Source organism: Copadichromis virginalis, linkage group LG11 (assembly GCF_057382275.1).
Source record: "Copadichromis virginalis isolate Kocher_CV1m ecotype Utaka linkage group LG11, C_Virginalis_male_GT1.1, whole genome shotgun sequence".
Lineage (NCBI taxonomy): Eukaryota > Metazoa > Chordata > Actinopteri > Cichliformes > Cichlidae > Copadichromis > Copadichromis virginalis.
Window position 1 is genome coordinate 14,492,903 of NC_140628.1, and position 16,888 is coordinate 14,509,790.

General features: G+C 39.5%; 1 protein-coding gene and 1 long non-coding RNA gene across 2 annotated transcripts in view; one reads left to right on the plus strand and one right to left on the minus strand.

Annotated features, from left to right (window-relative positions):
• Nucleotides 1-52: 52 nt before the first annotated feature.
• On the plus strand, nucleotides 53-6,235 carry LOC146698214 (uncharacterized). Its single transcript, XR_014923001.1, has 3 exons — nucleotides 53-120; nucleotides 5,666-5,856; nucleotides 5,982-6,235. It is a non-coding gene; the product is annotated as an uncharacterized LOC146698214 (long non-coding RNA).
• LOC146698215 (exostosin-1b-like) overlaps nucleotides 4,801-16,888 on the minus strand; it is a 41,510-nt gene continuing 29,422 nt past the window's right edge. Inside the window, exons 3-11 of the mRNA XM_085473241.1 lie at nucleotides 13,952-14,059; nucleotides 12,049-12,168; nucleotides 9,492-9,624; nucleotides 8,952-9,070; nucleotides 8,021-8,116; nucleotides 6,722-6,811; nucleotides 6,363-6,523; nucleotides 6,098-6,269; nucleotides 4,801-5,815 (exon numbers count right to left, since the gene is read on the minus strand). Coding sequence (XP_085329367.1) covers nucleotides 5,630-5,815; nucleotides 6,098-6,269; nucleotides 6,363-6,523; nucleotides 6,722-6,811; nucleotides 8,021-8,116; nucleotides 8,952-9,070; nucleotides 9,492-9,624; nucleotides 12,049-12,168; nucleotides 13,952-14,059 — 1,185 coding nt within the window. The 3' untranslated portion in view covers nucleotides 4,801-5,629. The remainder of the gene's footprint in view (nucleotides 5,816-6,097; nucleotides 6,270-6,362; nucleotides 6,524-6,721; nucleotides 6,812-8,020; nucleotides 8,117-8,951; nucleotides 9,071-9,491; nucleotides 9,625-12,048; nucleotides 12,169-13,951; nucleotides 14,060-16,888) is intronic.

Genomic DNA, 16,888 nt, shown 5'->3' on the forward strand with positions numbered 1-16,888 from the left:
CAGGATGTTTACAGTCAAAAATGGCGAAGGAGGAGTCTGCTAAGAAGGGTGATACTAACAGACAGCCTGCTGTGAACGGCAGCGGAGGATAGGAGGCGCTGTTGCACAGAGATCGCCAAGGTAATTTTAAATTCTGAAATATATATCGCGTATGTATTATTAAAATTTCAACAACAACAACAACAACCACAATAATACATATTAATAATCTTTTTTAGGACTTGCTAAGGCGACTGAGCTAATCAAGGTTATGTTAAAGACTATGTAAAGAGCAAAAAATGATCGGTTGTATTCACGTGGGATGGTAACACTCAAACAATGTCAATCCTTCTAACAGTATCCTTAGTGGGCAGTGAAGTGGTCATCCATGCAGTCCATAAACCATTTTAGACACAGAGATGAGGAACATGGCTAACAGACTGACTCATCTACAATCAAATTACAAAATGCACTAAGAGGATTTGTCTCATAGGCTACAGCATCTGTTGCATTACAACTGCTGCCAGCTGAGCATGTTTGTAATTTAGCAGCAGCAGCAAAGCTCTGTATCACTATATGAGGGAGATATCAGAGGAATTACTCTGTTAAATTCGTTGTTAAAGAACTGATTCATAACAATATTATTAGTCATCTTCAGTGAACATCAAATCCTAACAAGACAGTATGAAGTCACAAGGTCTGTTTATGCACCACAATCACATAATGCCGCCACATTCCTCGTGCATTCAGTCAATGTGATCTAGGCCAGATTACATTGGGGGCAAAAATACATAAAAAGTGAATATATTTCAAAACTGGATGGAGGTGTTTGAATGGATTACATCACTAATTTATGGGGACATCGTATGAAGTTTTAGAAAATGGTCTATGACCCATTTTAACACACTTTACTCCAGAGCCGCGTCTGGATCGCAACACAGTTTTGAGCTTCCATCTGTTAAACAAGATAATATTATCTAGATGATTGCTGTCTGCAGCTATGATGTGACGGATACGCCTTAATAGCTTTAGAGAAAGCAGCCACTTCTCTGTTGATGCTTTCCTGCTTTAGATGAGCTCCTACGTTTGATGTACAAGGTTTGAGTCAAAGCCTGAATGCATCTGATTATCTACATCTAAAAAACAGAAGTATATTATTATCTGCAAAGCTCTATTTAAGTTGAAAAAACCCCACTTAGGCTGTACTGCATTCTTATATGCAGAGACTTGCAGAAAAGGATGAAGCCTAAAAACAGCTGGAGATTTTTATCTAGGCAAATACTTAGGACTTGTATTCCTTTAATCCTGTGAAATTAATTGATTCTGGTTATTAGAGCAATAATGTCCCTAATCTAAATGTATTCAATTAAGTCACCACAGGGAGCACCATCAACTCTTCTGCAACGTAACTGCCTGTTAGAAGTCCTGTATGGCATTCAGATGAGCTGCAGATGTACTCTTCAAACTCTAAATGACTTATTCCTCACGTGCTTAGTTTTCTTTAAATATATGCATTTGCATAGACTAGATATCATCTACTTTTTTTTATTTTTTTATTATGGATAAAGACAGTTAAGTGTTTTATACCACTTGCAATAGAAGTGTAACAGAAAAGCAAATGTGCTCCCTCAATATAGTTCAAAATGCACAATGACTCTCAGGATTTTATCCCAAAAGGCAGCATGGAAGAAACATGAAATCCTTTATGAATTGTTTTTAGTTGCAGTGTTTGAAGTAAAGTAAGGCAAACAGACACCATGACTATATAAATTCCCATATCCCAAGAGATCTATATTGGCACTACAGAAAATAATATGTCTTATGACTTCAAATGCAGCAGAGATAGAGAGAGAAAAAAAGAAGCCCTTTCTTCTCTTTCTGAAGCTTGAGTGTGTCCTCAATCATTTCTCTTAGCATGGCATAATGTTATCTGATAGGGAGTGGCATTTCTCAGATTTGGCCCTGAGTCACAGTGCTTAATCCGACAGCAGGGAATTGTCCTGCCTGCCAAAACTGAGACCCATCACCACAGCAGATACACATCTCATCACCAGGATTAAGGAAAGTTGAACTGATTTGCAGAACATTAAAAAAAAAAAAAAAAAATACAAGAATACTTTTGGCATTGGATAGCATCCCCAAGGCGCTGTGGAAAAACTCCAGCGGTATCACCTCTGTAGTTTCCCACTTCAGTTTATCTAAAACTACACATTTTCAGCGACGCATCTAAATCATTTCTTTCTGAATTGGACCACACCGTGGATGTGGACCTGGTGTGAGTGTCCAAATGGTGTTCTTTTTGGTGTGACATGATAATTCATCCTGACTGGGCATTAGTCCAGCTTTTTCCAACTGCAGATCTTTTTTTGCTTTGAGTTTTGCCCAGTTGAGTTTGTGTGTGTGTGTGTGTGCGTGCGAGTGTATTGGAGGGAAGCAATCTTTCCTGTAGCTGTTGCTCCAGCTGAGTTGGCAGCTCTCATGCACCATGGGATCATCCTGGATAGATGCTGTTATTTATGCAGCGTGTCTAAACCAATCATCCTGACACAGATTTATGTAAACACTGCAGTTTCTTGGCATAGGATGAAATTCACACAAGCACAAGAAGGAAGCTGGAAGCATTATTCAGTTTGGCTCTTCTTTAGTGTGCACAGTACACAAAATATGTTTTGGGAGCCTAAAAATGGGTTGTGGGTAGGTCAAACAGGAAAAGGGAACAGAGCAAAAAAAGGGTATCCGGATCGCAGCCAAACAAAATTCCAACTTTAGTTTCAAAGTAACGAAAATTAAAACCAAAAACCACACAAAGAAAACCGTAAACTTATATCAAACATTTTATTAGATTTTTTTTTTCCTCGCCCCTGATTTGTTTTTATAAAATTCATTTTACAAAATTCAGAATTTTCCACTATCTTTCCAGCTTAATCTCTATAAAATTAGGTCTGCAGTTACAGAAGAGAGTGAAGGAAGCAGGCAGAGATTCATTCAGGTCACAATCCTGTCAGATGAATACCGCGTGTGAAAATTTACAGTATGTGTATTACATGTACTACTACCGCTATGACAACTGGGAAGGAGGAGGATTTTCGGGGGAATTCGCAAGTACAGTAATACAAGGCAGTATGCGTGTCAGGATGAGTTCAAGAAGACATTGAAAAATTATGCTATTACAGAAAAGGCAGGAATGTTTGTATCAGATGTGTGGTTATAGCATTCCAGTGTTGAACAATATCATTTAGGCAGCCACTATGAGTTACTGGATTTTGATAAAGGAAAAAAACACTACGAAGCAAAAGGCAGATGAGGAAAACTTTAAACTCGTGACAGTATTTCTTCTGAAGGCACATCAATATGTAACCTCTCGCCCTCTCAGATATTAACACAAGGGCACAGAAAAGAAAAAGATAGAGAAAATGTCACCTTATATATATTGCACAGAGTTTATTTCAGAAATGCAATTCTGTTTTTTGTTTTTTAAATTTACTGTCAAGCTGATAGCACATTCTCTGAAGTGAAAAATACCATGCAGCACCCTCATCTTTGGACTTCCCCTTCCTTTTTCTCCCCATATAGACAGAAAAAACACACCTGCTGGACCAAATAAATATGAGAAGGCGAATGGAGTTCTTCATATGAGAAAGGGAAATGGAAAAAAAACGAATGCTTGTATTGGCACATACAAAGGGCCGAGGAGCTTATCAAACTAATCATATGCTTGATCTTCTTTAAAAAAAAAACTAACAGAAACAAACAAAACAAATTATTAAAGGATGTACAGGGGTTAAGGGGTTAGAGTTCTAAAGAATTGCATTACATTTTGCCTGGATGATGCAGTGATTCAAAAACACATGCCCCATTCTAAAAATCATCACGTGACAACGTTTTAGATAAAATGATATGACATATAAACCAAAAAACAAATGCTGCTAATAGGATCCAACAATCAGAAATTGTTTAATAAAGAAGCAGAAAATCCCGATTTCTTCTTGGCAGTCAGCATATATTACTGCAGAAAATTAGATATGCCTCTCAGATTTAGAAGACTAATATATGTAGCAGAGGCCGGGAGATAATTTACCAGACTGACATACTGAATTGTGGAAAATACTTTCCAGTGTCTTTGTTTTGGATTACACTTGTTAAATGCGGGGTACGCACAGTGTCATAATGCCAATCTGAGGGCAAGTTTAAATCTGTAATTATCAGTGAGGTTTTTGATTGTGTGTATTCTTTAAAAGGAACATTGAGAATAATCCCTTACTACAGGATCTCCAGGACATTCCCCAAGCTGAACATTTCTACCCAGTTAGAAATAATGCAAATGCTCGGTGCAAATGTTTGTCAGCCGCGTCCTATTTATTTATTCTAAGTGAGGAAAAGTGGTAGTCTCTTCAGTATCATTTTTAAATTAGATAAAGGGTTTAAATGATTTATGAGGATTTAGGCATATATATAAATCTTGCCAAAAAGTTTTTCTTTCTTGCCTTTTCACAGTGGTGTGTGTTTCAATTAGTTGGCTCAGTTTGCTAAGCCTGTTCTAACAAAGGCAAAGCTGTATTGTTCTAGCCAAAACACATGTACAAGTATCCTAGCTTGTTATTTAAGAAGACTTTTTTCTAAAAAGCTCTCAGGGAAGTACAGTCTTGGATTCAATGAGAGATTTCTATCCCTGCATTTGCAAATCTAGTTGTGTAAGTTGGCTTTAACACCATTATAATTATACCATGAGAATGTAATCAGAATAGCACATGACAAGACTCAGATTTTTTCTTTTTTTGCTCATATGAATGAAAGCATGAATGAAAGAGCTACAACAAAATATATAAAAGCTGACTAGGAAGATTTTACTCCACGTTCCATGATTTCATTTACACAGAAAATAACAAATGACGGGGGAAACCAACAAAATAAGATAAAACTGACAGCAGCAAGATCAAAGTGCTCATTCTGCACCATGTCTTTTTCGGAGATTCCCAGATCCCAACGGCATCAGATAAAACTGTGAGGCACTGTGAATATCAGATCAACGACCGCAACTCAATTCTGTGGTCGCGGCTTTGTTTCCTCTCTTAACCCACTCTAAACTATTGGTTTTAAGACAATACAGAAAGAGTAGTGCTGGCCGTTCATCCACTGTATAAAAAAATAGCTAAACACAATCCAAAATAGTGTTATCCTCTTCATAATTATCAGTAATATTCTATCAGCAAAAACTTGCAGAATCCTGTGCATAGTGTACAGACCAGACCTGTCTCTTTCAGCGGGGTTGAAAGTGGTTTGCCACTGACGGGATACTGAAGCAGCAAGCTGTGAATTCAGACTCCAAGACCGCTTTGCTTCAAGGTCGAGAACCTTTAGCTCCTCAGGTGAGCTTCAGCAGGTGGTAGTCAGTGTAAATAGTGGGACTCTTGTGGTCAGGTCTCTCCAGTACACATTACAGTAGGTCAGAAAGGAGACACGGAGGAAGTACCAAGAACAAAAAAAAAGACACAGCCGCATCTGTTCCAGTTTCTTTTTCCCCAGTTCCAAACCCCATTTGCTTCTCTACTGATCCATCCATGCAACTCTGAAAAGGCTGTGCGCATCTCTGTATGGTCGCCCCCCTCGCTCTTTCTTTGTAGTGTCCAGAGAACGGGGGGGCTCAGGAAGGTTATAGCCTCTCTATGTCCCTGTACTTTTTCCGCAGTATGGACACCTGGTCTTTGAACAGGACTGGGTCCAGCCTCATTTGAGAATGGATCAGGGGCATGGTGCCAAACCAGTTGGCAAACTTGTTCATGCAGGTCTGACGCTGGGCAAAATGGTCCGGGTCAGCCCAACGAGATGCTCGGGAGCTCTGTGGATTGAAGGTGCGAGAGACACAGACAGTGGCAGAGGGTAAGAGATCAACAAAATAAATGATTCATCACCAATGACAGTGACCTTTCTGAGGCAATATTGCAAGAATACAAATTTAAATTCAGGTTTACAAATGACGACTGTTTTGTTTTGTTCCTTGACAGGAGGGATTTAGTGGAACTAAAGGCTATCAGAGCATAAAACACTTAACTGTGGATGATAATAAACAAATCCACAAAACCATCAACACAATTTAAGAAAAAAAAAATAAATGCCCCACCTGTCCCATCATGGTTTCCTTGTATTGTTTCTTCTGGGTGACCTTGATAGGTGGCAGTTTAGTCACCAACGACACCAAAAAATTCATGAGAATGTCCTCACAGTTGGACATCTGGTCAACCATGATCTTCAGACTGGCTGGAAGGTAGGTGGTGTACAAGTCGTGGTAGTATCTAAACAGGAAGTTTGACAGAGTGACTGATTATAATAAAAGGAGAAACTGTGTAAGCTCTGGACTAAATGGAATCGGAGATGAGTGACAGTACTTGTGATAGATAGCAGCCCCGGTCAGCACCATGGAGTAGTCATTGGTCCATTTAGATGTGTAACCCCACCGCTCTTTGTTGCTGTCCCAGAAGTGGCTACGGGCCGGGTAACCAACAATGCGGTCTGGGAAACTCTGCCACACTGTGAAGGCAAAGTCAACCTGGATCGAGATCACAGAGAAACAAAGTGAGACGGGCAGAAAACACAGCACATGAGGACAGGAGAACAGATGATTCCAGAGAAGTGTACCAACAGCATAGAGAGAGAGATGATAAATAGACAATGACTAGCTCGAACTTGGGCCACTTTTGGTCTTAAATGAAAACACAGTACAAGTGAAGTATGATGACAGTCTGACCTCTGTAGTGGAAAGCACCGTGTCCTCGTCCAGACTGAGTACAGCATCGGTGGGGATAGTGTTGTAGGGCAGAAAGCGGCTGCTTATCACCTGGTGTGATTTGGAAAACACAAGCAAATGTGACTGGGCGAGAGAAAAGAACAAACAGCTTTACTGTGCAGCTGATTACCAAATGACACTGTATGAATTAGCCTCATATGAGCACAAGTGAGGTGCATGTGCTTAACAGACGGCACCAACAGTCAGTGTCTTTCATGTCTCTTTGTGCTACAGAGCTGTTCATCTTACAGAGTCAGTGACAGTACAAACACACCGTGTTAATGAGGAGCTTAAAAACACAGATCAGGATCCATAAGTAGAAGAGTGCTTTTCCCTACAGTCTCTCATATATCTCTCTAAATATAGTTAAAAATAACTATTTTATTAAGTGATCATAAGGACTAAAAAATAAAAATGTGTCTAGACTTCTAAATGTCACTTTTAATCAAAGTGTAGAATGTGGGTTTTTAATCGCTGTCAGCAACAACCTTGTTGGCCACACTGGCATTCGACCCACGGGGCTTTAGTTGAATAAATACCTGCAAGTTTCTTATACACTACAAGTTTCATTTTGCTTGGAAACATGTTTACAGGATAAATACCGATAAACCTCCTTGAATCAAGCTCCAAGAAGTGAGAGAGAAAGACACAACGTTCCAGTGCCATGTCTGAAAAGCACTTATGCTTAAAATTTAAGTCTTCTTCATTATTTCTGAGACCTAAATGATAAATCCAACATTTTTGTATCGAATCCCCAGTAAATATAAAATAGGTTTAGATATTGAACCTATAGCTGACACACTCTAGCATCCTCCTGCATTAGGGAGGCTGTGGTCTTAGATTAGTAAGTGTTGAAAGCATAAAAGGTCATGCAGTAAACAGTAAATTAAAAAGGACCCAAAGGCTGTACTTGTTAGAAATTCACCTGTGCCGTCTGCACTGATTCCCACTAATAGAATTCACTGATGCAGCCCAGGTTGAGCTTTAGTGATTCTTCCGAGAAGAATGGGGAAAAAAGAAAATAGGTGTACTTCCGCTTAAACCAAGCACCAAGTAAAGGTATGAATGCTTATGTAACATTTCAGTGGTTAATTTTAAATTAAACACACACATAACTGCAAAAACTGTTTTTGTTTTGACATTGTTGAATACTGTGTGCAGTCCAATAAATACATTTTATTCAGTTTAAGAAGATTTGTGAAATAAAACCAAATGTGGACAACTTGCGTAATATGACACATACACGCCTAAGGTTTTTACCTTGCTTTCTCCTTCTATTACAGTAACAGGGACTGATGTGGCAGGCCAGCGGTGCTTGGCAGGAAGAGGCTTTTCACAGTTCCACAAAACTATCACCTGCACAAAGAGGGGAAAAAAGTATGGATTAAAGATAAACACCATGAAGAAGACCTCATTTTAATTTCAAAATCATCTCTTTACTAGCTTTGTAGAAGACAACAGCATCTTCATGAAACTGCATATCTATTTTCAGAACTGTCACACCACCTACACGACAGTGATGTGTCATTACTGTAAATGCTGAAACAAAATGTACTGTGAACCCAATATTCACTGAAAAAGGCGACAGGATTGAATGAACACACCGAAACCCGTGCTGCAAAACACAGCACAGACACATAGTAGTTAAAACACTGCCACCATATCTTAAACAGCTCTGTGTCTGAATTTCAACAGTATTTAAGCACAACTTTCACGTCAGCAGAACAGCTGTAGATTACATAGTTCTACTGCTAATGGCTTCTTATATTTCCTACAGTGTGCATTACCAGAGTATAAAAGGATCCGGAGAGAGTGGAGTGTTGGGGTGGATGTGTTGTGGCAGGAATGTTGCAAATGCAAATGATTTGGACAGCCTCCCTTCATCTCTCCAGCATGAATAAAATACTGCAGTTCAAAAGCAGCTTTAAACCAACAGCCGCACTTTGGTGATACGATAAACCTGAGCAATGACATAGCAGCAGACCTCCCTTTCCTACCAAAGCGGCTTTGCTTGTGTGGGTTGTCCGGAAAATGTCTTTAAATAATGCTTTGGAAACTTTCTGCATTTTAGGATGCAAAACATTTAAATTAACTGACAGAAGGAAATCACATCAGCGTCACGGAATAACCTCTGTGGATCGGGTGTGTCTGAGCATAGCTGTGTGTACATGTGTGTTGGGTTTTTATTGACCTGGGCACAGTACTGGGATTTGGCCACAGCGACAAGTAACTTCATGACCGGCTGGGACTGGGAGACCAGTGGAGTGACCACATGAATGATCGCTGTAAACTTAGAAGGTGGCTTAATACCTAGAAGGCAAAAAAACAAAAAAAACAGGACACGGTATTTAAAAAACAACCTTTTTCTTCTCACACATCTACTTCAAGCTGTGTGGATGCATAGCTGAACAGGTCTAATTAGGTCTGTAAAGGAAAGGAAGCCAGTTAACCAAATCCCAGTGTCAACAACAAGCCAAATATCTGGCCAATTAACACAAATTAGCACAAACACAACATGGCAAGTGTAACTGATGTGCTTCTCTGACAAATCATAAAATAATAAATATGCATTACATAACTTGTCCGTGATTTACATATTAGTTTACAAGCACTTAACACCTGTCACACACCACCTGTTTCTGTGTTGTGCCATAAATAAAATCAGTCTAACCAAGCCTGGGGTCTCTCAGTAATGTTGTTCCTATACTGCATGCATGATTGATTAACTGACCCAGCTCAGCGTAGTAGAAGGGAAAGTCTCTCAGGGAGGTGGAGTACTGAGGCAGGGTGAAAAGACCTCCAGGAAGACTGTTCCACATGAGGTTACTTCTTGAGGTGTGCAGCAGCACCCGGTCCTGAATTATCTACAAGAATAGGAGAGGGGAGTGGGGGGGTGGGGCAAGATCACATTTTTCAGTAAATTTGTAATTTGATCATAAATAAAATCACAACAGTGCTTTTCCTGAGTTATTTCAAGACAAAGAAACTTCTCACTGTTCTCACAAGGACTGAGGAAATAGAGTTGTGCGTCGAGATTGTGCATGTCCAATCCAACATGCTGCTTGGGACTGAGTGCAGGCACAGATCCTCTGGCACTTCTCAAAATTAACAACTGAAATTACGAGTCACTTCAAATAAATAAGGATCCTGCAGAATACAAATGAGGGGCTTTTTGTCTTCATCTTGTTGTGCCTTCTAATAAACGTCCTTTCATTCTGTTATTTGAATCTCTTTTAGGGTTTTTGTCAACTAATTTTTGGCTGTGCTTTGTAATTTCTCATCTTTCAGTTTCCCAGTTATGAATTTCAGGTTTTCATCGGTATATTTTATATATGTGTAACAAATGACAGAGTTGGATTTAGACTAGAATTGACAGTGACCGATCTATTTTGAGAAATTGAGATGATATGAATCTGTGAAAACAGACATCAGTTCAAAACGCTGAAATCCGATGTTGTAAGATCCTCACACAGTAAAAGCCTTTATGCACCAGATGCATAAACGTCGTGTGAATGTTTCATGCATTAAAAATATTTCTCAGACCAAACACATCATTTCGCTGGACAAATTTGCAGCACTTATTTTTTTCAAGTCAAGCTCAATTTTTTAGAATTTTTAAATCCAAATAGAGATCTGATCATTCAGTCCACTGCATTTGACATCAAGTGTGTTTGAAGCTCAAAATGTGCACTGGTACCAAATATAGAAATGGTAAAATAATATTTTACCTCACTGACATCATTAATATTGAGTAACAGCAGTTGTGACATAGCTTTAACTCAAACCATGAAATTCTCCCTGTTGTCGTGATCTTGTGAGAACTGAATGAACCCAGTTTTCCCCCTTTTATTTTTAGGAAAACATTACGATGCTTGATTTTGTTTTCCTTTTTTCTTCTTCCTTTAAAAAAAAACAAACTAAAATAAATACATTTAAATAAATCGTTTAAGAACGATTTTTAAAAAAAAAATCAGAATGTCATGACAGTTTTTCGCAATGGACTCTCTGTAACGAAATTAAAAGTCATGTTTAGTTATTTAGTCCAATATTACATTCTGTATGCTTGTAAGCTTTGCAAGCCCAAGCATCACCTGTTCCCACTGACATTCCCAGATGACTCCTAGACATTAAGAGGATATCCTAATAGAAATGTTATGTGTCCTCAGTAGTTATGGTGCAGCTACAGACCACAACAAACCCTGTTTATTTCTAGCAGAATACATGTGGTGATAAACGTGATTGTTCAGGTTCACTTTTACCTTGTTTATGGCAAAATATCAAGAATCCCCAGATAATGGTAGCTCGCTAAAAGAGTGCATCAGGAGTCAAAACATAGCTAATTTGGTGTTGCACTGTGGGATATGTCGGTACAGGGTTAAGATGCTGAGTGTAAACAGATCGAACATCAGCTTCTCGGGGTTGTAACTTTAGCCCGCTGACACGGAAAAGCCATCTCTGCCTTCTAATGCTCTGACTTACTTACTCTTGGTATGAAATGTCTGTAAAGTTATACGAGCATAACTATTATTGGTGTGAATTGCAGTCAGTCATAAGACTGACTGCATGTTATGGAAAACAGCTGTAACATGATCTTCTTCACCTGCCATTCAGATAGTTTTTCAGTCACTTAGAGGTCACCTTCATTTGTTGTCATAAAATAGTGTCAGGTAAATTTATAGACACAAATATTTAACCATGTAAACAGAGGATGAGTTTAAAGAAAAAAATCCTCACTTCCACAGCTTTACAATATCCTTTTTGCTTTTTTTCTCGCCTCTTTATCCTTTTTCCATTCTTTACAGCTCTCATCTTTGTCTGTTTGTAACTCTAGCCCAAGAGCAGCGTGATAGGCTGCTATTCACCGGGAAGCCTACAGATAAATGGAGTCTGACAGGAACAAACTACTGACATGATTGATAGCCAAGCCACAGCGATACGCAGCCTCAAAACATGACAGCAGTGCTTAACAATATACATCACTCCTCTTGGTTTTCAATGTGGTTTTGAGCATTTTCATTGTACTAGTGCTACTACACAGTCTGTACTGATAATACGTCACCACAAAGTCGATAAGAATAATGAAAAGAATAGAATCATTCCTAAATGATAAGACAACTAATAGATTTATAATTTAACTATTTTTTTACGCTTGTATTTATGCACAAATACAGAAGTGAAAAATACTAACACAGTAGTGAGGTTTTAAAATATGACAAATAATACACAGCACTTTTACGCCTGTATATAGTGACACACATGTGGAGAGTTGTATGTAGGTGTGTATGTACCTCCAGTGTGGTCAGTACTATCTTCTCCACAGAGTTGAAATAAGCCTCCCACAGGAACTGTGTCTGCTGTCTCAGAGAGAGGATCTTATCTTGGTGGATGGAGTGCACTGTTGAAGGGATCTAGGGAACAGGTAAGATATGCAAGAACATTTATTTTAATGAAGAAAGTAGAAAAGAACAGCTTAAACTGGATAATCTCAATACACAAATCAGTTCTGCTGTATAGTAGTTTCAGGTTAAAGGGGTTAAAACCAATAAATCAGCACTGAACAATTCATGGAGGTCATCGAAGATGTGCCCTCAAAATGCAGCAATATTCAGACACTTTGCACTTGCTAGCTGACATAAACAAAAACTGGAAAAAAGAAGCAAGGAACACCTGCATGCTGCTGTTACCATCTCTTTTTAAGACATGCCAAAAACCTTCAGTGTTTAGGGGAAAAAAACTAAAACTCACCTTCAATCTACATCATCGTCATCTATGAGAATTAACACCCTTAGAGTTGTATGTAAAATGTTATCATATGAACAAATAATAGATAATGTATGATGACACTTTACTAGAACCGATACTGACAATGTTCATCACAAGCACTAAAGTCTCTTGTACATTTGGCAAGTATGGGTACTACAGCTTCCTTCATCACCGTCACGTCGGAGCAAAACAGGAAGTCAAAATTGGTGAAAAAAATTAATACAAAACTGAATAACCAAATACTTTCATGATAACAGATTTGAGAAGCCAGCATTGTTACTTATCCCATTTCTAAAAAGGTACACTTTATTAAACATCAAGTGTGATCACATGTATAAAAGCAGAAGTGTTGGCAGTTTGTGCATTTTAACACAAGGCCACTATTTTACCACGACTCAACATCCTAGGAAATTCAAAATCGCAAAATTGATGGTGACCACATTCGGCATGAGTGACAAGCTCGGTGTCAAGACCTATGGAGACATTTCAAAGCAAAGCCCCGAAACACAAGCAGCCATTGAACAGGAAGACTGTCTGACCATTGAACGAGGTCAGACAGTGCAATGTTTAGAAATTGGGGGTGGGTGGGCTACGTAGGCCTCAGTTAGCAATTTAAATGTTAAACATCATGATAGTAAAATTTGCAAAAGCCTGAACAAGCATGGCTTGTTTGGAAGGACTGCCAGAAGAAAGGTTTTTCTCTCTAAAAAGAATATTTTAGCATGACTTGCAAAGTCGCACCTGAACAAACTACAAAACTTCTGGAGCAGAAGTGGAGACAATTCACAGCACCACATTTGGAAAACAAACAAAGGAAAAAAAGAGAAACAAGAACATATCAGCACAAATGACTCATACACACTATCAAGCACAGTGGTGGAGTCGTGATGATTTTGGCTTGTTTCAAAACCATAGAACCTGGGCACCTTGCAGTCATTGAGTCGACCACAAGCTCCTCTGTGTGTCTAGAGTCAAACATGGGGCCCTCTGTCTGACAGCTAAATCTTCGCTGAAAATGAGTCATGCAACAAGACGATGACCACAAAAAACAGCAGCAACTCACAGAAAACTACAAATGTGGTTCTACATGCTACTAAATCATGTGGCGTGCTCAGTTTTTTATAGTTCTTTGACAACCTTCTTTTTCACATGAATGTATGCATTGAAATCTGTCCAATGAATTAGATTCTGATAAAATAACCAAAAACATCAAGACAGGAGATAATGCTTTTATTATAATAACTTTCACTGGTGATGAGGGATTAAAAAAAAAAAAAAAAAAAGTAATAAAAATTCAAGAAATGGCAATATGACAGTGGTGTTTTTTAGTGGTATTCTAGGAGGTTTTAATGAGCTATTATGGCACTCGACCTCTATATGTATATAGGGTATCCTGCTTTAGGTTTTTAACTTAGAAGCTCTGCTTACCTGTAATAGCAGCCTTTCATCCCCAATAACAGCTGCCCTATTCCAGTCGATGATCTCTGAGAAGGGAAGCTCCCAGCCATTACTTAGCATCACTGGCACGCAAGCTGCCTGCAAGAGTAACACCACAAATACAGAGAGAAAATGAACTGTTAATAAGGTGAACCGCTTTAAGAATGGAACCTGTGAAACTTGTGAGACCCACAGTATGCTAATAACGTTTAAATTTACAGTAAATATCTCAAGCAGGGAGGAGAAGTTGGATAAGAGTGCAATCAGTTTGCCAGTGCCATATTGCCTGCTACCTGAGTCTTAAAATATTTATACTCAATATTCATATTCAAAGGGAACAACCAGGCATCGGTCTTGTGGAATAATTTCTCTTTTAGGAGGCAATAAAAAAAGGAGGTACTCATATAAGGCAATTTAAACAGTTGGATCGACACTTTTTTTTCACAGCACATTTCCGTAAACCACAGAATCACTGCAATACTGTGACGACTACCTCTCAAAGTGACTAAGCAGTGTGGCTTCATAAAAATGATCAATGTACTTAGTGGAAAGGAAGATAAACTTTAAAATGGCTTAACTATCAAACCCCTGTGTCTAAGAGATGAATGAAATTCTTACTGAGGTGTGTCTGTTGGTGGATGTCTTTGTGTCTTAGTGGTGCACAGCAGCCTCCTGTAATCTGTTAAGCGGACTACCAATTACTGATTGGTCTTGTGCATCCAGGAACAAACACTCGTGCATCAGAGCGCTGCAGTATTCATCTAATCATCTTCTTGTCATTAGCAAAGGTCTTTGCATGCTTTACCTGCCTAGCTGCTCTCACAGAGAAATAATCTTCAAACCCTTGTAGGTAACTCAGGATATTACACAGCCAATATGTGAAAGAACCATTATAAAAACTCAGTATGACAAACTTTCTGCTATGATATATACTATTCTATACCAAAGTCTCAAGCCACTGTTCAGTTCTCTATACTTTGCTAGGAAAATAGGTCATTGCTGGATTTTTCCTGTTTCTTTAGGGCATGACTTTCATATACTGTTCACGTACTGTAGATGGGTTTTTTTTCCTTTTGTTTTTAGGTGTGTGCCAATTCTTCTTTTGTCCTCTTTGTCCTCCTGTCCTGTTCTCTTTGGTAATCCTATTCTAGGTGGAAAAATATTATTTTTTGTGTTTCTAACTTTTATCTTTCGCATTTTCACTCAACTCAGCTGAGGAAATGGGAAAAAATTGTGCATTTTTGTCACATGATGAAGTGCTTAAAGATGCTATTTAAAATTGGTTGTTTGCCATCTGTTGTGTGTAGACACAACATGGTTCATCAATTAAGTACTTTTTTTAATTCTTGAAGACTTCATAGATCAGTGTTATGTGGTTCAAAAGAAAAAAAACCTTTGAAAAATGATCAGGTACAAGGACTAGACTGAAAATCAATGGAAAAGCTGACAATGGCCAAAGAAAAAACTTTGAAAAACCTTCAGAAAGCCTGGAGAACTACTGCTTAAAACCACTTTAAAAATCACAATAAAAACTGGCTCCTTGGAACCAAAATATAAAAGTAAGAGGGGTGACTCAGTCCTATAATGTAGTTTTCTTCTAGAGGAACTAAGCATTAAGCATTGGATTTCCTTAATTACTTTGCAACCAGGTTTCCAAAAAAGTTAGAAGTCTGGGTAAAATGTTGTGGTCTGCATGTTTTCCAGAAGCTCTGCTTTCTCCCACTAAAACATGCTGGGTTAATGATACCTGTCTTGGACGATGGCACTACAGCAAGAGATACTGTAAATCTCAAGAGTTTCACTCTAATTAAATAAAGATTTAAAGAAAATCTTCACTCCAGCAGCGGGAATGAGGATCAGCACCTCCAAATCTGAGCCCATGGTTCTCAGCCGGAAAAGGGTGGAGTGCCCACTCCGGGTCGGGGATGAGTTCCTGCCCCAAAAGGAGGAGTTCAAGTATCTCGGGCTCTTGTTTGCAAGTGATGGGAGAAGGGAGCCGAAGATCGACAGACGGATTGGTGCTGCGGCCGCAGTGATGCGGATGCTGCACCGGTCCGTCATGGTGACGAGAGAGCCGAGTGTAAAAGTGAAGCTCTCAATTTACCGGTCGATCTACGTCCCTACCCTCACCTATGGCCACGAGCTGTGGGTAGTGACCGAAAGAACGAGATCACGGATACAAGCGGCTAAAATAAGCTTCCTCCGAAGGGTGGCTGGCCTCTCCCTTAGAGATAGGGTGAGAAGGTCAGCCATCCGGGAGGGGCTCAGAGTAGAGCCGCTGCTGCTCCACATCGAAAGGAGCCAGCTGAGGTGGTTCGGGCATCTGACAAGGATGCCTCCTGGGCACCTCCTGGGTGAGGTATTCTGGGCATGTCCCACCGGGAGGAGGCCCCGGGGCAGACCTCTGCTTAGGCTGTTGCCCCCGCGACCCGGCCCCGCAACCCGGCCCTGGATAAAGCTGAAGAAGATGGATGGATGGAAAATCTTCACTCCTTACACTCACTGACTTCAGTCACTGGGGCATTATGCCTCACAACAGCCTGTTCGCTTTCACAAATTCCGTCAAATTTCCGTGCGTCTGTCCTACTCAACTTCTTTGCTTCTTGTATAAGTGTTTACACACACCCCAGTGCCTCTCCCTGCCACGGCCCATCCCTACAATCTAGCCAACCTCTGCATTCTAACTCCACTGCAGACACACAGCTTTCTCCTCTGGCGTCCTGTCTATGCGTGGCCTCCCCTGTGATGTAATCATCTTCCAATTTCATTCAATACAGAGGCAGTGCCCATTTTACCTCTGGTAAAATCAAAACTCATCATTTTAGTTCCATCTCCTACAACATTCATTTAACAACATAAATTGCCTCAAGTAAAAGTATGCGTTAAATAAAATTAACTTAGGCACTCTTCAACGTATGATCTGAGCAC